Source organism: Sprattus sprattus, assembly GCF_963457725.1.
Source record: "Sprattus sprattus genome assembly, chromosome: 14".
NCBI lineage: Eukaryota > Metazoa > Chordata > Actinopteri > Clupeiformes > Clupeidae > Sprattus > Sprattus sprattus.
The window spans coordinates 32,240,450-32,265,886 of NC_137912.1; the positions used below are offsets into that span (position 1 = coordinate 32,240,450).

A 25,437-nucleotide genomic window follows, 5' to 3' on the forward strand; every position below is an offset into this window, starting at 1 on the left:
CATTCAAGTGAGTCCTTTAAAAGTTATTTGTTTTACAGAGGGTGGGATCAGATTGTGGCATGACATGACCCAATCAACATGTGCGTTTTGGGAAGCAACTGGAGGATTTGTTTTAAGCAAACTTACAAGCAAAAGAATTCTTTATTATGAAATTGTTCTGGCAACACCTTCAGCACCATTTCTGTCTACACCAGTAGCTTTTATGATTACAGAGGAACACAATCAAAGATCTTTAGAACATTTTCTGAGAACAATTAGAGAATATGAATGGACAATATTTAAAAGTAACTCGCAGCCCATACAAATGAATAGTGACCGATCAGCTGTCTTACTGAATGCATCTCTTAAAGTTTTTAATAATGAATCCATGGAAATGTATTTGAAGCGTTGTTGGAGAATCGTTAATGGCTTGGCCAAAGACGATGAGTTAAAATGTACTTTATTGAGAACATGCAAGAGTCACTTAATGCGACAAGCAAGTGAAGTGTGCAAAAAACAATACACAGGTAAAGACAGCAGGTATATGGTAGGCATGTACATATTCAGTGTATTATTAAATTCCAAAAATATGCAAGACGTAATTGCTCATATTTACGATGTCTGCATAGTTCTTGGAAGTGAGTACAGCTCGAGTGCAGTTGAGGAAGGCATTGGTAAAATCAAAACTAGTGTGCTAAAGTTAAATGACAGTGAACATTTTGAAAAAGCTGAAGATAACGTACTTGACAGCTATGAGGACATTTCAGGAAACAAAAAATCGCCATTTTTTAAATGTTTTCAAGTAATTCGTTCCCAAGCCAAATTAAACATACCTGAACAAGGTAGCGTAAAAAATAAGTATTATGGTCCAATGTTACTAGAAAAACGTTTTAATAACTTTTTACCTGTAATTCCGCTTTGGAGTGACCTTATGTCAGGGAACCTATCCAGATATTCCCCCAAAATATCTTTGCCTTCCTCAACTGCACACCAACAAATCCACATCCATTTCTGAAGTCACATTTAAAAACACCAAAAGATTATTTTTTAACAGTGAGAAAAACAGAATCGACAGATGCATTGAAGAGTTGTATGTTTTATATAAAGCTAGGGAAAGATAGTTTTGTGAAAAACTGAATATACAAATGAACAAATATAAACGCAATATAAATGTAGAAGCTGAGGAGAGTTGGCAAAAGAAGCTCTCAACAGTCAACACCCAAGCATTTAAAAAGATCTTTTTCAAAGAGCACCAAACAGACAATCCAATATCTTTAGTTTGAATAAAACCAATGCAAAGGTCACAGGTAGCTATGGATTCATTGATAAGGATATTTTTTTAAATATATGTATGACATTTTTTTTAAATATATATATGAAATTTCAAAATTGCTGGTTAAATGCCACTGTCCAGGCATTTCTTAATCTGTACAGTGTCCATTCTACACTTGGGTCTGTGGAGCCAGATAGGATTGATTCACCCTCTGGTCTGAGTGAGAATGAACCCTATCCAAATGTTTTTGTTACATTCACTAGTATACCAAGTAAAAATGCCCAGAATAAGTAACCTAGGCTACATTCTAAGAATGTTATAATCAATTGTAAACTAAATGATATTTATAACTTCTAGTGAATCACTTTTTGAAAATCCAGTGATAAAACTAGAATGCCATTTATTTTAGATGAACCTCTGCTGCTTCTGATAATGAACATAGCTTGATTTCATTACCAACAATTGAAATTAAACGTGCATTAGCTAGCTCTCTAACATTATTCCCCTAATTAAATTTGTAAAGCAAAGGTTTGGACGTTGGTGAAAAAACTTTACAGATAAAACTATCTTCAATTTTGAAGGTACAGTATGTAGGATTTAGTGGCATCTAGTGGTGAGACTGCAAATTGCAACCAACCAAATACTTCTCCCTTTCCAAGTGTGTAGCAGAAGCTTCAGCGGCTGCCGTGCCATAAAAACGCTCTAGTGCCAGTGTTGGGATTCCTCGGTTCAGGGCTACAGTAGAAAACATGTGGCTGAGGAGCCGCTCCCTGTGTGGAGATACCAAGGGCTCATTCTACTGTAACCAAAACACAATCATTGGTGAGTTACAGGTGAATATTCACTCATGAAAATTGAATAAACAATTCTATATTTCATTCTGCAGATAAATCACCCTAAATCCTACATACTGCCCCCTTTCAATCAATCGATTCCAGAAATGACATTGTGGGGCTGGTGGCGATCTCTTTAAGTTGGTGAACATTGCCTTGTGTTAATCCAGTCAGCTCCAGGAGTGCTGTGATCTCAGTGGAACCTTGGACCAGGTCATGCCCAGGAAAAAGCAACAAGCACGCCTCATGAGGACTGTATACAAAGGACTATCAGATCAAGAGTTACTTCGTCTTTAGATGACAAGTATATGCAACATTGGTATATCAGTCACCATCTCAATCATTTTCTAAAAACCACAACGCACACACCCCATCGGCAACAACACCTTTAGTGGCGTGTCTGGAGAAGCGATGAGGATAATGGTTTTCCTTCAGATCGTAGCCATCGAGTATCTACTTAGGACACTGCTATGTAGTTGTGTCTTCAGTCATGGGAAGACTTCAGGCAGTAGTTACCGGTAAGTTGCCTGCCACCTTCAGACTGGAACTTTACTATTCATTGCAACCAAACTGAGGAGCCCCAACTACACAATGGTTTCCTACTAATTGGATGTGAGCGATATCTATTTTAAAACTTCAAAGTTATAAGGTAAGAAATTATTGTTTTTTGATGGCTACTGAACATACAACTCAGTTTGAACTGATGATGTGAAGTTAACTTTAATGAAAATATACAAAGCTTTGACTACCGTTTACTTAACTATAATAATAATTCCACCTCCACAAAACAGCATGTCTGAAATGAAATCACTGACTCTTACATTTCTTTGTTGCTTGTATTAAGTTTTTCCACAATCGTCTTTAATATAAACAACCAAATTAAACATCTACTCAGGTATTACAAAATGTTAATCTTCAACATTCATAATTGATTTACAATAAGTTGAAATCATACAGGATTGCGTGTATTTGGAGAGATTTTGAGATTTCAGAGGGGTTGTTTTTCATGCCATGCTTCAAGCAACATATCCATCTCACTAAGAAAAAAAACAAAAACATTTTAAGAAGATTACAACAACACTGAACACAAACACAAATATTTGTTTTCAGAGAATAAGAAAAGTGAAGTGAATGTGTTGTGTATGTTACCATATGCGGTGCTTCACACTGCCTCTCTGCTCTCGTAGTACCAGCAGCAAGGGGTCCTCTTCAAACTCCAGCTCATCTGAATCTACCACAGCATATCCTCATGAGACCATGGCAAACAATCCATCAAATAAACAATCATTTGTTCATGTAATTGATGTTCCAGTTCAATATCAATGAGAAAAATAGTTTCAGATCAGAAGAGAGTAGGATGTAGGCGTCTTGATTTGGTCTGGTCTGGTCTGGTTCTCAGACTTTTCACAGAATGGTCATTCCATGCTAAATCACATCGCCCCTCACTTTTTCTCCAACTTTTCATCATGTGTGATCTTGGTAGTGTGCTTTAAATAGTTATCATACTGGAATATTCTATTTATTTGAAGCTTCTGAAGGCAGGGTGTCATCTTGTGAGCCATGGTGTCATCTATAAATGTCATGAACCCTTTTTAAAGCCCTTATCATCACACTCCCATGGGGTGGGGGGCATTGTGTCGTGGTCAGCTCTGCTCTGCTTGCCTAGAAGTAAACCTCAGTGCACGCCAATGATCTATTGAGAGCAAGAGGATCTGTTCACAGGGCCAGGGCACTAAAAGAGTTTCATGGAACTATGTGGTACATCAAACTCTGAAGCCAGCAGAGAGAAAAGTCATCTTTCCGCTATATACCTTTACAACATGTTGGGGAAGGAAAAAGAAAAACCTACCGACAATGGATGGATTGCTTCTAACATCTTCAAGCTTAGCCATATGGCTTAAGTGGTTATTATTCACAGCTTCCTACTTATACCTAAACCACCCCACCAGAAAATGCTAATAATGCTTGTCCAGTCAGAAAATCTAGCAGGGTAAACGATTCTAAACCAGACCGGTTGGCAGTGCCAGGCAATTCTTCTAGCATAAAATCAGCATTTCAAGCCAAATACTAACATATTAAGCCAAATACTAAAGGCCTTTTCATACTATAGTGAAAATAGACTCCTCATTGTCAACATCACTGTAAGAAATACTTCTGTCATCAAAGTCGTCACTGTAGGTAGTTCAGTGTTTTCATTAGCACAACTAACAAAAAATAGTGAAATGACACTTCTACTTGCATAGGAAAACAAGTCCAACCTAGTTTTCATGGTTTGAGGGTTTGAGGCATTTCTGATGAAATCAAGGTAGCATGCATAGTGATAGTATTTGAAAATTCAATGTAGTCCACAGAAGTCAAAAGTTATCTAATGTTAAGTGTAAGGCTTCCTGTGTATTCTGGAAGTAACCCTAACCCTAACCCAGTTCCTGTATGCCTTGATCACTGTGGGAGAGTTTACACCCCGGCCAGGGCCTCCCCATGAATATATATTATCCTAGCCATTCTGCATTCAGGTAACCACCCCCTTACTATCCTAAGTTAAATACAGAGAATCTCTTAACAGTCAGTCAGTGAAATGTGACGAGGTGGAACTATCTTTAGTGAAACCTGGTCTCGTCTCTCTCCTCTGTTGCGCAGCACCGTAAAGATTAAAGCCTGAATTATTTGACATTCCATATTCACTTGACTGAGTGTCTTAGAATTAGGATAAATCTCTATCCATTTAAGGCATATAGTATGAAACAGTCCTGAACCTAAAAACATGATGTATAGGTAAAAGTACAGCTCACCCTCTGCCTCCTTGAGAAGCTTAGTAATGATCTCTGAAGGTCTCTGCAGGCTATGAGGATTGGTAAAGGTCTGTGGTGGAAATGATTGAGTATGTTCACAAGAGTCAGTGAGGCTTGACATTCTGGAGGTGTCTGCTGATCCCGAATCAGGAAAAAGAACTTCCGAGACCACCTATGGAGGCAGAAGAAAAGGAATGAAAAAACATGGAAGACTGGATACAAGCCGTGTAAATATCACTGCAAATAGTATAGGATATCCATCGAGTGACCACTTTATTAGGTACACCCTTGCACCTGCTCTTGTGGCAGCAACTCAATGCAGAAAATCATTCATTCATGGTTGAGTTGAGGTAAAGTTGATATTGAGACCAAAAATCTGAATGGGGAAGTAGTACAAGAAAGGCTGCTTGAACTTCCATAGACTTTTTACACTGAAGCCTACACAATTTTAAGCAGCCTTTGCTTTGGTGTTTTTTTCCCTGTCTAAGGGAAATCCCATGTTGTTAGTATATCTAGTCACCAGTAGCCTTGTATTACTCAAATGAATCCCTTATGTCCACTTTCTCCCATTGATCCAATTGAAATATTTAACAAAACAAACAAGAGTAAAACAAAGTGTGAAAAAAAATGTATTTTGTGTCAACATATGATATTTTTGCACTTTTCTTTTGATTGTCCTGGTGATTTTAATTCTAATCATTAATGATACACATACAGTTATGAAACATAATTGTATATCTTGAGGTACACAGCAGAGTTTGCGTGATTGTGTCTCAAGTGATTGTAGTATAACAACACCTGTGTCTGGAAGGTCCCAAAGCTTTATGGAAGAGAGCCACTGTTGAAAAAAACTCATATCAAATATCCACTACAGTTCGCCAAAAGGAATGTGGGAGGCTCCATGGTCAAGTGTAAGAAGGTTCTGTGGTCTGATGAGACTAAAAGTTGAGCTTTTTTTCAACAATGGCTCTCTTCCATAAAGCTTTTATTGGTGAATAACCCGAGCAACAGTTGTTGTATGCAGTCTCTTCCATCTCAGCTGCTGAAGCTTCAGAGTAGTCATAGGTGTCTTGGTGGCCTCACTCACTTGTCTCCTTCTTGCACGGTCACTCAGTTTGTGAGAACGGCCTGCTCATAGAAAATGATCGCGCTGCTGTGGCTACGGTCACAGGTACGGTACTTACGAAACAATAGCAGAGCTGTGCACACCTCGCCAAATGCTGATGTTACCGAGTGGTTATCAACAATCAGAGTTTTGCTATCTGTTTCACTGATGATTGCTGAGAGATCGCTGCTTTAAAGCAGGACCTGAACTATAGGAGTTGCTCTGGAAACACGGGCGCAAAGTCCCTGTCATGGTGGTCAGACAAAACTTTTGCCTTTCCAAACAGTTCATCATCTCCTGCGAGTTGAAGGGTACTGGAGTGTAAACCATAGGAGACATGGCAGGTTGCTTGCATACTAGTGAATCTTTGGGAAAGCTGGCTGATTATGAAGACTAGCTTTAGCTATTTTCCGACTCCATCCTGCAAAATAGTTTTCAATATCTAACCTGGCGGCTGCCTTAGCCTATAGGCCTATACGTGCATTTTATGACGTTTAATAGCCATGTCTAAATGCATTCCATTAGGCTATACCAGACATTACACGTTAGGTGATTAGCCTACCCTGGTGGCTCATTGCTGTTGGGCTGGTATGGGGGTCAGATGTAGCGTCCTCCTGCACACTCCGCCACAAATCCAATTGAAGATAATTTTGGCAGCTTTGCCACCCTTTCTTCCTGCTATTTACGTCCGTGTCGTTTCCTGCAGACACTTTAAAAGGCATGGGGTAGCCTACTTATAGCTTACTCAATACGCACTGCAACACAACACAGGATGGGAAACAATCGCAACATGTGTGGGTGAATCTTTGACATCAATTTTACCCAGACATCCTTGCTGTTTTTCGATGGCAATATTACTTAATAAAAACGAGTTTTGTTTCATTCAGCAAAAGGCAAATGAGGCTAAATTAATTATTTGATGTGGTCAAGACTGACTATTGTTAAAATGTTTATTGGGCAGGTGATAGCTCATAATTATGAATAACTGACACCATAATTGAGAAATGTTTGCGAATTAATGGCACTGGATAGATTACACTGTTGCATGCTTATCAAGGGGCCCGCCAGCTCTTCAACTAGAAAACATTCATGACACGTCTGCGATGAGATCGGGGACGGGCCCCCTTTCGCCACGGGCCCTAGTGCAGCTGCACTCCCTGCACTCCCTATAGTTACGCCACTGGCTGTTTGTGTAGCCTACTGTCTAGCATTAACGTTACTTCAGAGGTACAGTACGTGAAGGACAAAGCCCTCAACAATAGCCTACATTTGTTGTTTGTAATAAAACCATGAAATTGGAAGCAATTGTAAACCATGAAACATCCAGGATCCACACCATTGCATTGTGGTCTCCCAAGCTCAGCCTCTCAATAAAGCACAGGCGTGTTCTTTGGTCTCAATGGTGTAAGGGTAGCCAGGAATACTGGTAACTGAATACTGACCAATGAATGGACCAGGTGTTGGTAATACTACAATCACTTGAGACACATTCACTGCACAATGATCCCCATTTCACTTATTGTGAGACTTCTAGCACCAATTGGAAGGACATCTGTTGAATTAGGTCAGTCACTTTAAAATAGGGTGAATCATGCAATGCAATCACTTATTTTACATTACATATTTTAATTTAATTGACATTACTGTGTAGAAATCTGTTTTCACTTTGACATTAAAGAGGGCTTTTTTGTCAATAAAGCCAACCTATATTGACCATGATTGATTTATTAAAGCAATAAAAGGGTAAAACATCCAAGGGGGTGAATACTTATGCAAAATGCACTGTATACTAATGCCTGGATACCAGCCCGAACTCCGCCCACAAAAAAAATTGGACGGGAAGTTCGGTCTGGCTCGTCGGCCGTTGGGGAGAAATTTTTCCTGGTAGAAAACAGTACAGCCAATCAAAGTGCCAGGGCGGGCTTTATACGATGATGGACAGATGATGAACAGTAACGTAATCAACTACGTCACCAAAGAGCGCTCAGTTCAAGTTCGTGTTCAACAAACATGGCTGCCGCTGGAGAGCTAATATGTGTAGATTCTGCCATTGAGTCGGTTTTAGAAGACCTCGACAGCCCCTTAACTTTGAAAGAGGAACAAAGAAACGCAATCAAGGCATTTGTAGATCGTAAAGATGTTTTTGCCGTCCTTCCTACGGGATCCGGTAAAAGTTTAATGTATCAGATGGTCATAGTACGTTGCTCTGATTAGTTCTAGGTATCCAATTGAGCGAAGAGGCATTTTCTTTCCTGGTTCGTTGAAACACGCCCCATAATCACAACTCAATGGAGCAGACTCAGACTCATATTCTGACTAGAATTATGAGTATGACATCGTCAGGCTACTGTATACATGGAAAATGATGGAAATGGAGAATTCATAGGAAAAGCGTCCCTTAAATGACATGTCATACTGACCATTCCAAGAGTGCTGTGTACGGGAGAGAAAGGTAAAGCCAAAGCTTCCCGTCTTCTTTCCTTGCCATGCCTCTTGCCATCTAGACCTCCTCCTCCCACCACAGGGTCAGGCCTGGCTGCATAATCCACGCGCCGCCCATGTCTAAAACACAACACAGCAGTGTGGCTTTCATTCAATAATAAGCAGGCATTGATTTAACTGGACAGATATTAACAATGCTGTCCTCAGTCTGTACCAAATAAAATATGGGTGGTAGTAACTGCAGGCCTGCAGAAATTAAACCAATTGAATCTATAAACCACGGTTAATAGTAGAGAAATAACGGTAAAATGTATCGCGCATCATTCCATTGTTCAAACCCGTTTTCAATCCAAGATTGAAATCCTGCTCAAGAAGAGTGAGAGGTTGTGATTTTTAATATGAACATAAACATAGCACAAAAAGTAAGGACATTTGTGTTTGGTAGATTATTTCTTTGTTGTAACAATGCTTCTTGGCAATAAATCTTATACCGTTGGAAAGCCTGTTTATTTCCCTTTTAAATGGTGCCACATTTGTAAGGAACATGCATTTGGGGGATGAGCAGCAGAGCTGAGTATGTGGGTTGCGCCCATGAATAATGTGCCAAATCTTCTCTGCCTGGTCACACAAGGCTTGTCATCATTGGAGGCAATCTCAGAGTGATATCGAAATGAGATTCTGCAACCAGTGGCATTCCCATATTTCCACAGTTTGGGACCGTACTCTATCCTCAAAGACGACAACGCTCGCCCCAACAGTGCGGGGTTTATCAGAGACTACCTCCAGAATTTGGGAGTGGAGAGGATGGAATGGCCTGCCAGCAGTCCTGACCTCAACCCCATTGAACACTTGTGGGATCAGCTTGGACGTGCTGTTTGTGCCAGGGTGACCAACAGAACTATGTTGGCTGACTTGCTGACTACGTTGGCTGACTTGCGACAAATACTGGTTGAAGAATGGGATGCCATCCCACAGCAGTGTGTGACCAGGCTGGTGACCATCATGATGACAGGCATGACAGGCTGTGGCTGTGTATGGTTCTTCCACATGCTACTGAGGCTCCTGTTTGTTAAATTAAAACATTGTTAAATTGCCAATATGTCTTGACTCTTCAATCTCCAATCCACCAAACACCAAACAAGAGTCAATGGCAGAATAAGCTGTTTGGTATTGTCAGAGAGGATTTGACAATTTTTTCATGGTCTCAAGCCACATATTCAGCTCTGCTGCTCATCCCGCAAATGCATGTTCCTAACAAATGTGACACCATTTAAAAAGGAAATAAACAGGCCTTCCAACAGCATAAGTTTTATTGCCAAGAAGCATTGTAACAACAAAGAAATAATCTACCAATTTTTGGAAAACATTGTCTGTGTATCTTTAAAGCAGGCATTTTTCATGATAATTTAAGTATATGAAGTTAATTTCTTTATTTGTTTTTGTTCATAAACTACAAAGTCCTATTTGGAATTGTATAAATATGATTTCATAGTTATATATCACGGATATACTTATATAAACACCTGCAGGACACAATCCTGAAACCTACCTACCTGGAACCCTTTTCTTTACTTGAGGAAGTGGCATTTCTTTTCTTTCCCATCTCAGCCTCTGTTCCTTCCCCCTGTGACATTGCACTTTTTGCTCCTTTCCCACTCTTCCTAGAGACAAGACGGCGGTGTCCCTCTTTGTTTTCAGGGAGGTGCTGATGAAGGGATAAATGGAGATTGTTGCGCTGGTTGTCTAAGGCATTTTGGAAGCTGAGCTGGTCTGATGCTAATTGTGCGCACAAGTCAGGATCAGTGGAACTCTTCTTCCGCTGCTGCCTACTCTCCTTGGGCAATAATATGGGAGAGCTTTGGAGAGGGCATGGCAGGACACCGTTGAAGGGGGATGTGTGTGGAGAGATGTGGTGCTTAGGCTGGAACGCTGACAAACTGGGCTGTGGAAGAGTAAAGGGAAGAGAGGGGTCCTGAGCATGTGCTTCTGGTGGGGCACGAGTGAAGGTGCCGTTGACTGATCTTGAGAGGTCCCTGATTGGCAAGTTATTTTGAGTCTGAAAAAAAAAAGGAATTTTACAGTCTGTTGGAAATATATCAAACCTTTGTTTCTTTTAACCAAATCTTTTTGTAATTGTGTATCTTTTTTTATGACCACTATGTAACTGAAATAAAAGAGGTCACAAGTTGTAGTTAAAGTGGTTTGAGGAAGGCATACATAAGAAATGACAACCCTGGTATAAGGAATGTTAAATGACAAAATCTGAATAAATTCAAACCATTTGTTGTTGAAGGCTGCTGCCGAGAGAGCTGTGAGGGACGGAGCGTTGGAGAAGAGACTGAAGCTGATGGCCTGACTGCTCCATCTTCCTCCTGAGACGCCACTGGAACAGGATATCATCCTCTGGATTCACACGTGAAGCAGAATAGCCAACTACTGAAGGTTGTGTGGGTGCCAGATGTTTGGAGAAGGTGAAGTTTGTAATGGCTTGTGGACAAGTGAGTAGATGAGGGGAATCCAGAATGACATGAAAAGGATAAGAGAAAGGAACATTAAAAACATAACTGTTAACAGGATGAGAAAAACAACGCTCAGAAAAGCACAATACTACAGCAACATCCAGAGATGTATTCTGGGTGTTTATTAAGCACAGTTATTCTCAAGTGGAGCTGAAATAACAACACATGGTAACACATGGAGATGCCAAGTAGAACCAATGTCTCCCTGAGTCATTCCATGGAGATCCATAGAGTGTGTGAAAGAGGAGTCAGTTTGTATGCTGTGAATTAGCTCCGTAAAAAACTGTGTAAAAAACCCTAGGAGAAAATGAAAAGGGTTTTGAAACACATCAACTAAATAAGGCCTGTGGTAGTTACAGAATGTCTTGAGAGCAGTGGGGTCGGAGCGTGTTTGACCTGGGGGGGGGGGGGGGGACCAAGCGGGGTGGTGTCAATAAGGTAATATGAGGTCCAAAACCTACACATCTGATATGGACTTGGCAAACCAACCCAACATTGCAATGGTAGCAATACTTAGAAACTCTGCTGGAGCATTTTGAAACTACGTAATGCCAGGAAGATCTGACATCCAACAGAAAAGCATGCTTTTTATCAAAGAATCATTGCTCTGTTCCCACTTGACTACAAAAAAATATAAAAATAGATATTTTTCATGCGGTATGGTTTTGTGTTGGGATCCACCGATATTGCTGCCCCCCCCCCCCCCATCCAAGGCCCCTGCTTGAGAGACCCTGCATTCAATTCTGTTCAATAAAAGGCATGTGTATGCATGTGTCCTCTCCATATGGACTTTAGACACATTATGTCTTTGAAATAGTACATTGGTAGCAACTACAAGCCAACAGTTAAAAAAAAAAAGTTGTTTCACTCGCACCTTATTTTCGCATATTTTTTCATAGGAATTATTTCTTTGGATTTAGGAAGCATTAAAATGCTAACACAATAACCTACTTGCTTGCAGCTGACTTTCACACTCTATTGGGGTGTGTGTATGGCATTCTTAAGCAATAAGGTTCGAAAGGCAGTACTGTATCGTCAATAATGTACTTGTTCGAGGGAGTTGTTAGGCCCGACGTGCAGCGGAGTACCTTATTGCTTTTACAACACGGTTGCCAGCGACATTATAAATATTACTTAAAATTAAATTATAAACAGTAAGCTGCCTTTCAGCACAAAAAAGTTGTAGCCACCAAACATTGTGTATCGCATTTCAGTAGCCTTGAGATGATTTGGATATCGCCACTAATTGTGCATCTGTGGAAAACGTTTCTCATGTCCCCTTCATCTCTGATGATCTGATGACCACTGTTGTTCTCTGCTGGTGGCTAGTTGTTGGAAGTGCCTTCTCCAGCAGGCTTAAAAATGACAACTAAAGTAATTTGCTATGGAGTAATGATGGGAGCGTTGCTCTCAATCCTTTACATAGGGAATGTATTTCACGTTTGTGTAGAACCTATTTAGAATGGCTGACCTTACATAAAACGGCAGTGAAAAAGCCCAGAGACTCGTTTTACTCATTAGCAGCGAGGCTAGCTAGCTAGCTGTTTCAAAGGATTTTTGGTTAAAGCGTTAGCAACAACCTAAAACATAATATTCGAGAGCTACAATCAGTCAAGACCTACAATACTCTACAACATTCGTGTAGCACATTAACAACTAACCGAGTGAATGTAGACATATAAAAAGTCTTGTAGATAGCTTAATTCACATAAAATACTTCCCACTAACAGGCTCCCAAGACGACGCCATCTTGGTTCGATTTCGAATATACTGTTATTTTGAGTGCGCAGTGATATGGAACGCTCAGGTAAATGTAAACAGGTCGTACAGTACCTTTATCGCTGATTAAAGCACACCCCGGAACTCACTCTCAGAATGCATGATTTCATCTACCCGTGTTATTATACTGAAAAACACACTGTATTACTAGGGCCAATAGTTTTCCGCGTCAAAAAAAAGCAAATTCCATGTCACAGTTTGGGTGATTCTGTGTTTTCCGCGTCAAAAAAAAAAACTGCCGTAAAATGCCTTTCCGCACGTTAACTGTATGAAAAACTCTCTGTTGATAGTGATGTTGCCTAGCAACGCTGTCTGCGTGCGTGCGTGCAGCAGCTCCCTCAGTGACGTTCAGTTTGTCGCTAATTTAGTGGCCAAGTAGTTGACCGTACTGTGCCTTATACATTTCCAATGCTTTAATCATCATTGTTTGACCTGTATGTGAGGCATTATGTGCATACCTAATGAAAGTAAGGGTTTTCATGAGGTTGCTACTGTGATAAATCGTGTATTAAATACCAAATTTTGGGCTACCTGCTAGTGCTATTAGTAGTGGTTAGCATGCTAAGCGGAGATTTAGCTATGTTCTGTTCTTATGTGGATACGCTTTAATAAAGATGGGTTCAATTCTGTTAAGATTTCGACTGGATGAGATATGAATGAGATCCATGTTGCCTAGTGTAATGTCCACTATTATATGTATCTAGTAATATTAGTTGTGTAATTCACCCTTCGCTAAGCCCCGCCCACCTTAACTACTGTTGCTACGCCTGACAAGCTTTCGTACCTGGCATATCAATCTCAATGATAAGTGCCGTTATCTGACGTCCTCAGAGAGATAATAACTAATTTCTGGAGTTCAGGGGAGATCTCTGAAAGAACGAGGCAAAAGGGGCTTCAGTATGCTTTTGAGGGATACATACATGATATCTGCGCGAAGTCAGACAATGGGAAAATACATATTGAAACCTCCGGCAACCCCCATGATGCTCCCACGTAGGAACTGACACAGGGAGAGCAGCAATCGGATTGGGGAAGTCGTGTGTCGGCCGTCATTTAACAAAATGCTAAAATATATTGAACAGTATGTCAAAACGAGCCTGCATCTTGTCTCTTACCATTTTATTTTACGTTAAAATGTACGCATTCTAAACAAAGAACCGTAATCATTTGCAAGCAATACTGAGATGAGTTAACTATCCGCTAGCTTGATAACATTAGCTTGTCCTCATGTTGGACACTTAACAAAGTGCCAAAATACATTCAACAGTATGTCAAACGCGAACAGTAGATATGTATCTTATAGTCTCATTTTACGTTAAAATATGTGCATTGTGAACAAAGGACCGTAATTATATGCAAGCAATACTGAGATGAGTTAGCTCGCTTGCTAACTTGTTGTAAGCAAATGTAAGTGTTCTTTGTAAACATTCAGCTGCGATTGGGGCCTCCCACACTTCTTTATCCACTCACGGCATTTCTCATATTGAGTTTTGGGAATGGAAAACCCTCCAAACTCTTTGGGTATCGGCTGTCGGTTTTGCACAACCCATAGGCACAGTGCTTCGGAATCTTCACTTTGCCAAAAGTTTGTCAGGTCCTCCGCGCTTAGTTACCCGTTGCTAAACTACGATTGGCCTGGGGCGGTTTTTGGGCGTGGCTTAGCGAAGGGTCAATTGTTATTGTGTAGCAATAACTCATGTTAATGTAATTCAGTGCAGTGCTAATGTCCCCATAAAGAAGACTGCTTTGGTAACTCAGTGAATAATACGTGCCCTTCTTAGATTGTTGTTTGCCAGCCATCAACAGAACAGAAGACTTAAAAAAATGTTGTTTTAAATGCGATTGGGAAGCTGAGCAAATGAACGTGACAACCGTTGAAAAGGGGGGCGTGGCCGGAGCAGAGTTCAGCGCAGACGTGACATTTTCTGACTGCTTTTGTTCTTCAATTAATGCTTGTTCATTGTTGCAATCGTTGTTGTGTTTATCTGAAAGAAATTCAGTCTTACAGGTTAAAATACAGGGGGTTTTGGGCGATTTTGTTTCCGTTTGAAAAGTTGCAATTCCGTTTTCAATGGTCAATTCCGTTTCAGATGGTCCATTTCGCGAAAAACTATTGGCCCTATATTACCAGATCGGGGCAGCCGTGGCCTACTGGTTAGGGTTTCAGGCCGGAAACCGTAGGGTGGCCGGTTCGATCCCAGACCAGTAGGAAGCATGTGGGCGTGGGAAGTGCTGCTCTCCCATGCCCACATCCACGGCTGAAGTGCCCTTGAGCAAGGCACCTAACCCCGATCACTGCTCCCCAGGCACCGCCAATGGCAGCTCACTGCTCCGGGTTAGTGTGTAACCTCACTTCACTGTGTGTGTGTGTCACTTCCCTGGATGGGTTAAATGCAGAGGTGAATTTCAGAGTGTGTGTGTCTACACCACCTCTGCCATAGAGAGGACTTTCACTTTTTTTTTTATCAAGTCTGGTCGAAAAATAGTCAAGTCAAATTTAAAGTAGGGTGCAGTGCTAATAGGAGAAGGGCTCTTTTAGTCTTGATTTCTCTTAACACAGCCAGCTAGCTTTTAGCAAGTATTTTGACCCTAGCTCACTAACAGTTAGTCAAAATACTTGCTAAAAGCTAGCTGGCTGTGTTAAGAGAAATCAAGACTAAAAGAGCCCTTCTCCTATTAGCACTGCACCCTACTTTAAATTTGACTTGACTATTTGTATTATACCACTAATCATGAGTCTGCAATGTATAGTAATACTAAATGCAGTCTGATTTTCAGAAACACACCAATGCTTACAAGGGTCTGAGTGGTGTAGGCTCCTCTCCAATGGCTGTCCAACTGGCTCACCTATGCTCTCCAAAGAGGAAATGTCAGAACCGCCGAGTCCCTCAGGGCTGACCAGGGGTGAAGCACTATTGAGGAAACGTGTGCTGACAAAAGAAAAACACAAGAGTAAGTCACAATTATAGCGTTTTCACTTCTATAGCTAGCATTGGATAAGACTTGCAGATGTTTGGTGGTGAATTCTTTTGTACCTCATATCCAGCAACCTTCTGTCTTTATCCTGCATCTTAAAACTCTCAGCTGAGTGAGAAGAGTTGGTCAGTCCCTGGGACACACACAAATAAAAGTCAATAGAATTATTGTGCTAACAATAATATGCATGGGGTGGTTATTGCAAATATACTATTACTAAGGACTGACTCTCCATTTACATACAATTATTCAAAAGTGATTTTTTTTTTTTAATGATTAATGTGAATTCATATACACTACCGTTCAAAAGTTTGGGGTCACTTAGAAATTACCTTATTTTTCAAAGAAAAGCACTGTTTTTTTTTCAAAGAAGATGACATTATATAATCAGAAATATACTCTTTACATTTTTTATGTGGTAAATGACTATTCTAGGTGGAAATATCTGGTTTTTAATGAAATATCTACATAGGTGTATAGAGGCCCATTTCCAGCAACTATCACTCTGGTGTTCTAATGGTACATTGTGTTTGCTAATCGCCTTAGAAGACTCATGGATGACTAGAAAACCCTTGTGCAATTATGTTAGCACAGCTGAAAACTGTTTTGCGAGTGAGAGAAGCTATAAAACTGGCCTTCATTTGAGCTGGATCAGTATCTGGAGCATCACATTTGTGGGTTTGGTTATACTCTCAAAATGGCTCAAAAAAGATAACTTTCTTGTGAAACTCGCCCGTCTATTCTTGTTCTTAGAAATGAAAGCTTTTCCATGTGAGAAATTGCGAAGAAACTTAACTTTTCCTACAACTTTGTGTACTACTCTCTTCAGAGAACAGCAGAAACGGGCTCTAACCAGAGCAGGAAGGGAAGTGGGAGGCCCCGGTACACAACTCAGCAAGAAGACAAGTATATTTGAGTGTTTAGTTTAAGAAATGGACGCCTCACAGGTCCTCAACAGGCAGCTTTTTAAATGGTGCCCGCAAAACGCCAGTGTCACCTTCTACAGTGAAGAGGCGACTCTTATAGGCAGATGCTGGATGAGTGCCTGACGCCATCTGTCAAGCATGATGGAGGTAATGTGATGGTCTAGGGCTGCTTTGGCGCTGGTAAAGTGGGAGATTTGTACAAGGTAAAAAGGATTTTAAATAGGGAAGGCTATCACTCATTTTGCAACTCCATGCCATATCCTGTGGACAGCGCTTGATTGGAGGCAATTTCCCCCTACAACAGGACAATGACCCAAAGCGCACCTCCAAATTATGCAAGAACTATATATGGAAGAAGCAGGCAGCTTGTATGCTGTCTGTAATGGAGTGGCCAGCGCAGTCACCAGATCTCAACCCCATTGAGCTGTTGTGGGAGCAGCTTGGCCGTATGGTACGCAAGAAGTGCCCATCAAGCCAATCCAACTTGTGGGAGGTGCTTCAAGAAGCGTGGGGTGAAAATTCTACAGATTACGTCAACAAATGAACAGCTAGAATGCCAAAGGTCTCCAATGTTGTAATTGCTGCAAATGGAGCCTTTTTTGACAAAAGCAAAGTTTGAAGAACAAAATTAATATTTCAAATAAAAATCATTATTTCCAACCTTGTCAATGTCTTGACTATATTTTCTATTCATTTTGCTACTCATTTGATAAATACAAGTGTGAGTTTTCGTGAAAAACATGAAATTGTCTGGGTGACCCCAAACTTTTGCACGGTAGTGTATCTAGCAAGGTAACACTCACCTGAATGTATTGTTAAGTACGTGATTTTTTTTTTCATTGGCCTACTGTTTATTAGACTATTATACTGAAAGGATAATATAAAAGTCAATTATCTCCTTTGAGTGCTAACTCCAGCACAACTACAGGCACTGAATGGGGTGCTACGTCAGAGACTGGAAGAAGAGAGTAATGTTCTACGTTTTATTTTACATTATAAAACGATTGGGCTCTATCGCGTTATTTAGCTGTTTCTGATTGGACGAGAGATGTTCCATGCTATAGATTATCCGTCAACATACCAACGGGGACTTTTCACAGCTAATAATAAATCACTCCGCGATGAAATATTCTATAGCACATTGATGAGAACCGTGAATTCAAAATTCTTATAATATCAAACCAAGACGTTGACAATGGAACAATTTTTTGTTGCGGAGAAACAATGGCGAAATAAACCATTTTTAATCAATAACTTCGTGTCCGGCCTCGGTGGCTATGGCCGAACAGCACCCGTGGGATTATCCCTTACCTACCCCACTCCCACTCGTGCTATATTGCTTAAGTTAATGAGGTTAACAGACAGACCCCTATAACAACAGTTCCAAGCCAGCCAGTGGCTAAAACAAGAGGCTTTCAAGTGCATGCTTGCTCCAGAAGATTCCATTCAGGGATGGAAATTATTGTTTTCTTTCACCAGACAATTCTATGTGCATTGTTGTTCCATAGGAATCCATGAATTTTGTGGTTGTTTTAACATAACTCAAATTTCAAATTTGGACCCAAAAAGTTTTGCAAAGTAAAATGGGGAAGAAAAAGGATCTCTCTGCTGCTGAAAAGCAGCAAATAGTGCAATACCTTGGTCAAGGTATCACAACATTGGATATTTCCAAAAGAATTGCACATGATCATCGGACGGGGAAGAAATTTGTCACTGATTCACAGCACAAGTGGGTTCGTTCAGACAAAGGCAAGATAAGGAATATTTCTGCCAAACAAATGCGTAGGGTCAAGAGAGCAGCCACTAAAATACCATTGAATAGCAGCAAACAGGTGTTTGAAGACGCTGGTGCCTCTGGAGTCTAGCGAACTTCAGGATGTAGGATGCTCAAGAGGTTTGCAAGTGTCCTTAAACCGTATTCGGCCACCCCTAAACCCAGCTCACAAGCAAAAAAGGTTGCAGTGGGCTCAGGACTACATAAATACTAACTTTCAATCTGTTTTGTTAACGGATGAGTACCGTGCAACCCTTGATGGTCCTGATGGATGGAGTAGTGGATGGTTGGTGAATGGCCACCATGTCCCAACAAGGCTAAGACGTCAACAAGGAGGTGGCGGAGTCATGTTTTGGGCCGGAATCATGGGGAGAGAGCTGGTAGGCCCCTTCAGGGTCTCGACGGTGTGAAAATGACCTTGGCAAAGTATGTAGAGTTTCTGACTGACCACTCATGGTGTGGCCACTCATGGTGTGGCCCCCATCTTACCCTGACCTTAACCCTATTGAGACCTTTGGAGCATCATCAAGCAAAAGATCTATGTGGGTGGAAGGCAGTTCACATCCAATCAGGTGATCTGGGAGGCTATTATGGCATCCTGATAAGACATTAAAGCAGAAACAATCAAAGAACTCATGAGTTCAATGGATGCCAGAATTGTGAAGTTCATATCAAAGAAGGGGTCCTATGTTAACATGTAACTTGACCTGTTAAGATGTTTTTGATTAAAACTTTTATTGATTTCAGTAAATATGGCCTCCTAATGCTGCAAATTCAACAAATGACAATTTTTAGTTCTTTACAACCTATACAATATCTTGAAACTCTGAGACTTTGAAACTCTGCATAATAATTTGGAACACTGCATTTTGAGTTTTTTATTTTTGAAAAAATACTGTTATCATTGGGAGGTTTGTTCAATACAATTTGAATTATACTCTAACAGTTGATGACTTAAAAATTATACTGACTGAATGTGCATTACTATTTTGGAAAATCTGAGCAAAGTGTAATTTGCATAATAATGTGGAACGTGGTGTAGTTGAGAGATAAAAAAAAAATAAAAATCACACGCATCAGACAGATTAACTAAATGAATATCGTTCTCCATTCTCTCAATACAATGATGATTCACTTCAAACTTGTAAAGCGGTTTCTGTGGGAGAGGGTTACTCCCTCTGGTATGGGCTTAGATTTGTCTCAAAAATAACTGCAAATGCACAGAGGGTATTCTACAAATATGCCTTGAGCTGTACACGTGTTATGCAATCCACAAATACAAATTTCCGATTTGTAACTTGTGTGTTGGTTTTTACAAATACATGTGTGTTTGTAAATATATAATTTTCCATTTGTAAAACAAAAAGACATTTGTGAAACTGAAAATTATGTTTGTGGAAAAAAAAAGGCATTTGTGAAACTGAAAAATATGTTACGAGAGCGGTGGCAGCAGTTTTACAACTCTATTGGAAGAGAGACTACAATCATTGATGTGTGGGGGATGATTAGGAGAATGGGTGGAATTAGAAGAGAATATTCGTTCCCAGTAATTTGATTCAACAATGAAATCAAGAGAACTGATGAGGAAAAGGCTGAAGCCCTGGTGAAGACGTTTGTCAGGGTCCATAGTGGGAACAATTTGTCTCCTGGGCCAAAGTGGCTAGGGAAGAAATGATAAGGGATCATCCTAGAGTCTTGGAGAAAAAGATTGAATCAGATGAAGCATTTAATTGGTTATTCTCTATGTTTGAGTGAAACGCGCCTTGGATGGTGTCAGAACTACCTCCCCTGGTAAAGATGAAATTGGTTATAAAATGGTAGGTAATGTATGCCCTCAAGCACAGATGGTCATTTTGAAATTGTATAACAGGATATGGGAAACAGGGACTCTTCCACTAGCATGGAATAATTCTGTGGTGGTGCCAATTGGGAAACCAGGGAAAGATAAGAATGAAGCAACAAGTTACAGGCCCATTGCCCTGACATCCAACTTATGTAAGTTATTGGAACATATGGTCATAGATAGACTAACTTACATAATTGAAGAGAGAGGTTTGATTAGTTATTGTCAGAGTTTCTGTAGGAAGGAAGGATGACAATGGATCCTGTGCTATGTTTGGAAGACACCATTAGAAAAGCTCAGACAAATAAAGAACAGGTTAGTGCAGTTTTCTTCGACATTTTAAAAGGCATATGATATGCTTTGGCGAGAAGGACTCCTTATCAAACTTGATGCTATGGGCATAAGGGGAAGAATGTATAACTGGATTATGGATTTTCTGATGAAAAGAACTATTGAAGTATGTGTTGGCCAGGCTCATTCTAATACATATCCTGTAGATAATGGAGTTCCTCAGAGTAGTGTGTGTAGTCCTCTGTTGTTCAGTATCATGATTAATGATATTTTTTCAGACATTGATGTAAACATTAGAAGGTCATTGTATGCAGATGATGGGGCAATGTGGGTAAAGGGTCGAAATACTGCTTTTATTTAAAACAAGCAAATTTGGCTGCCAGTGCGTTAAGCAAATTTGGCTTGTTAAGATTTCTTAAAATAAGTAATATTTGCTTGAAATGGGCAAAAATAACCTTACCAAGAAAGCACTAGGTAAGTACAATTTAGCTAGAAACAAGTCCAACTAGATTTTTTCAACTCAATATAATATAAGAGTAATAACACTAGGTTAGAAAAGCATTTTTGCAGTGTAGCTGTTAGTACAGTAGAAAAATGGGGCAACAAGTGGGGCTTCCACTTTTCAGTGGAGAAGACGCAGGTCATTTGTTTTACTAAGAAAAGGAAAATCTCTTCTGTGAAAATGAGTTTGTATGGGCAGTCACTCAAACAGGTTGAATTAGTACGGTTTTTAGGGGTTTGGATAGATTCTAAATTAACCTTTGGAGAACATATTCAGAGAGTTGTCACTAAATGTCAAAAGGCAGTAAATATACTAAGATGTTTAGCAGGGAACAACTGCGGTGCCAAGATGAGGTCATTGAAACAAGTATATATTGCATTTATTAAAGATACTATAGATTATGCATGTTTTGCGTACAGCTCAGCTGCGCAAACACATCTACTAAAGCTAGATGAGATACAAGCACAGGCCCATGAGTGTGCAGTGGGGCAATTAAGACCTCACCAATCCCAGCTCTTCAGGTAGAGGTTGGGGAGTTACCTTCATCATTAAGACGAAGACAGCTATCCATGGTATATTGGACAAATTTGCAGGGTCAAAAAAATATCCCATCCAGTAAAGCAGAGGTCAAATCCATCATCATTTCAAAACTGAACATAACATGACAGAGGCAGTGGGATGGGGAAACTAAAGGTCGTTTTCTCCATCCTCTCCAAAAACAGGTTCCCACCATAAGACAGGGCAGTTGGAGCCACAGAGAAGAGCAAGTCATTACAAGACTGAGGATAGGACACACTAGCCTTAATCATAACCTAAACATACTAGGTAGGTAAACACAAAACCGGATTCAGTGGTAAATGCAGGGAAAGAGAAACTGTCCCAACATGTCCTCTTAGAATGCCAAGCATATAATAGTCAGAATAGTAAATTACTAGAAGAAGTTATAAAACTTGGGCAGACCAGTTTGGCTCTTGAGGGATTACTTACTTTTTCTATTCTCAGACCATCAGCCTGGAGATTTGCTTTAGACCTCTAAAGAGAACAGGTCTTTTTGACAGAGTTTGAGTTATTCTTATTCATTTATTTTTCTTTTTCTTAGTTAAGTTTTCTTTTGCCATTGAAGCTCCACATCCGTACAGTAGGTGGCGGTAATGCTCCAAGATAGTTGCAAACTGCCAATAAAATTGAAAGAAGAAGAAGAAGAAGATGGCTTGATTCAGGAAGGGATTAACTATAGAATTAGGCTATACATTTCAATATAGATATAGAGGTAGTCCTGGTTGATATATGGGCAGATAAACTAGAACTAAAATCATTAACTATTATAATCCTTGTAAAAGGATTTTGAGAGAGACTCTAGACAGTTAGTAGGAGGGGGGAAATGGAAAGGTAATATTATGTAGCCTGGATACCAGCCTGAACTCCGCCCACAAATTTTTTGGTCTGGGAGATTCAGTCTGGAATTGAGCTAGTTGGGAGAGATTAAACGTCTCAGAAAAGTGATCTGAACAATCAAATTGTAAGGGCGGGCTTTATACATTGATGGACAGATGACCAACCAACGCTTGAGTTGATTAGATAGATAGAATACATCGAACAAAGATGGCGCCGTCTCGGGAGCTTAGTGGGACATATTTTATATGATTTAAGCTATCTACACAACTTTTTTAATGTCTACATTGACTCGGTTAGTTGTGCATGTGCAACACGAATCTTGCCGAGGATTGTAGGTTTTAACTGAAGCACTCTAGACCATTATTGATAGGTTATACTAACGCGTAGACAAAAAAACATTGAAACAAATGGTAGCTTCTAGCCTTGAGTGCTAATTAAGTAACGTGAGCAGGCATATGTCTCAACAGATATTGACAGCGCATTCATTTTGAAAGAGGAACAGAGAAACGCGATCAAGGCATTTGTCGATTGAAAAGATGTTTTTGCCGTCCTTCCTACGGGATCAGGTAAAAGTTTAATCTATCAGATCGTAATACTACGTTTCTCTGATTGGTTCTAGGTATCCAATTCAGCGAAGAGGAATTTTCTTTCCTGGTTCGTTGAAACACACCCCATAATCACAGCCCAATGGTTCAGTTTCAGACTCATATTCTGACTAGAATTATGAGTATGACATCGTCAGGCTAAATATTGTGTGGAGACTTTAATGCTCACAACACTCTGTGGGGAGGAATGAAAGTGGATGATAATGGGAGTACTATTGAGGAATTTATGGATGACAATAAGTTAGTTTGTTTAAATGATGGAAGATGCACTAGGTTTGATTCATATCATGGAACAGAGTCTGCATTAGATCTTATGATAGTATCTGATCAGATAGCAGGGGTAAGTCAGTGGGAGGTTAATGAAATTTCGCTTGGCAGTGATCATTATATCATCTGGGTTAGTGTTAGGAATCAAGATGTATTCATTGAGGATAATTGGTTTCCAAGATGGAAAATGAGGGAGGCGAACTGGGGGCTATATCATTTTAAGGTGAGTGGTAAACTGATGGAAATAGTATCAGATAGGAGTAGTGATGTTGATGAATTCAATTAAAAAATGACCAATATATTGTTTGAGGCAGCAGAGGAGGTTATTGGTAAATCTTCTGGCATGAGGAAAAGGAAAATGGTACCTTGGTGGTCAGAGGATTGCAAGGAAGCGGTTAAGTCCAGAAATAAAGCCTTAAGAAATGTAAAATCTAACCACTCATATACCAATTTTATGGATTTTAAAAGAGCATAGTCTATGGTAAAACGTGTGGTAAGAGAGGCTAAAAGGAAATATTGGCGTGAATTCTGTGGTTAGATAGGGGCAGAAGTTAAAGTAGGTGATGTTTGGAGCATGATAAAAAAGATGGGTGGCATTAGAAGGGAATTATCTATACCGGTGATAAAAGATATTGATGTAGAGGCGGTGAGTAATCAAAAGAAAGCCGAGATACTTGCAAAAGGGTTTGTCAAGGTTCATAGTTCAAAAAACTTAACAGAGGAAGAATTAGCTTGGAGAATTAAAGTAATAGAGGGAAGTAAAGGAATATTAGGGAAACAGGCAACTAGTGAGAGCATACTCGATAAAGAGTTTACCTTATATGAGCTAAGGAGAGCATTAAATGGGGCCAAGAATACTTCACCAGGGAAAGATGGTGTATGCTACAAAATGATTAAGGAGATAGATGACGTGGCTAAGTATGTAATTTTAAAACTGTATAATATGATTTGGGAACAAGGGAAATTGCCTTTGAGTTGGAAACACTCTGTAGTGATTCCAATTGGAAAACCAGGAAAGGACAGAACTGAAGTGAAAAGCTATAGGCCAATTGCATTAACATTTAATTTATGTAAGCTAATGGAAACAATGATTATGAGAAGGTTAATGTACGAGGGAGAAAAGAAAGGTTTATTCTCCAACCATCAGAGCAGGTTCGTATGCATGGAAAATATAATGAGGAAAGCACAAAATAACAAGGAGGTAATTGGCCACACTATTTGACATAGAAAAAGCATATGATATGCTATGGAAGGAGGGGTTGTTAATTAAGTTGAATAGGATGAGCATTGGTGGGAAGATGTTCAATTGGATCAGGGATTTCCTAAAAGGAAAGAGTTGGGGTTGATTTTTCCAAGACTTATCCTATAGAAAATGGTACACCTCAAGGAAGCGTATGTAGTCCAGTGCTATTCAATCTAATGATCAGTGATATTTTTGAACAAATAAAGGATGTAAAAGTCAACAAAGATTTATATGCTGATGATGGAGCTCTGTGGATAAGAGGGAGAAACATCGGAAACATTACTGATAAAATGCAACAAGCAATAAACAAGGTGGAGAAATGGGCACGTGAGTGGGGTTTTCTTTTATCGGTCGAAAAAACACAAATCATCTGTTTTTCAAAGAAAAGAATTAAGCCTAATGTACAAATTAAGCTCTACGGTCAAGTGTTGAAACAAGTCGACACAATTAGGTACCTGGGAGTCAGAAGGGGGTGAATGTAATTAAATGTTTAGCGGGGTACAACTGGGGAGCGTCAGGGACATCTGTAAAAAGAATTTATATAGCTCTGATAAGATCAGTCTTTGACTATGGATGTATTGTGTACAGATCCACATAAAAGACACACCTTAAAGTACTGGACAGAATGCAGGCCAAAAGTCTCAGAGTATGTTGTGGTGCATTCAGAACGTCTCCTGTACCAGCACTGCAAGTAGAGACAGGGGAAATGCCATTACACCTCAGGCGTCTGAAACTGAGTTTGGGTTATTGGGTCAATTTAAAAGGACATAGTCTATCTCATCCTACGAAAGAGGTCCTTAAAGAATGTTGGGAATATGGCAGGTCTCAGATCTGTAGTTTTGGATGGGATGCTAACAGATTAGCTAGCCAGTTGGGGATAGAGGAAATAGCATGCA

At 39.9% G+C, this 25,437-nt stretch overlaps 1 protein-coding gene across 1 annotated transcript; it reads right to left on the reverse strand.

The window, feature by feature from the left end:
• Nucleotides 1-1,573: 1,573 nt before the first annotated feature.
• On the reverse strand, nucleotides 1,574-25,207 carry proser3 (proline and serine rich 3). The gene is made up of 9 exons (XM_080850892.1): nucleotides 25,149-25,207; nucleotides 15,755-15,828; nucleotides 15,516-15,649; nucleotides 10,700-10,908; nucleotides 9,975-10,477; nucleotides 8,400-8,541; nucleotides 4,875-5,046; nucleotides 3,235-3,316; nucleotides 1,574-3,122 (listed from the first exon to the last, which is right to left on the reverse strand). The coding sequence occupies exons 2-9, from the start codon at nucleotides 15,787-15,789 to the stop codon at nucleotides 3,074-3,076; spliced, it is 1,326 nt and encodes a 441-aa protein (XP_080707018.1). The 5' UTR covers nucleotides 15,790-15,828; nucleotides 25,149-25,207; the 3' UTR covers nucleotides 1,574-3,073.
• Between the last annotated feature and the right edge of the window lie 230 nt (nucleotides 25,208-25,437).

Excerpts from the sequence above, each read along its gene's own strand:
- proser3 (XM_080850892.1), bottom strand. The coding sequence starts at position 15,789 with ATGCAGGATAAAGACAGAAGGTTGCTGGATATGAG. Across the intron at positions 15,650-15,754 it reads AGAAGGTTGCTGGATATGAG|CACACGTTTCCTCAATAGTG; the intron begins GTACAAAAGAAT and ends TTCTTTTGTCAG. Across the intron at positions 3,123-3,234 it reads AGTGTGAAGCACCGCATATG|TGAGATGGATATGTTGCTTG; the intron begins GTAACATACACA and ends TTTTTTTCTTAG.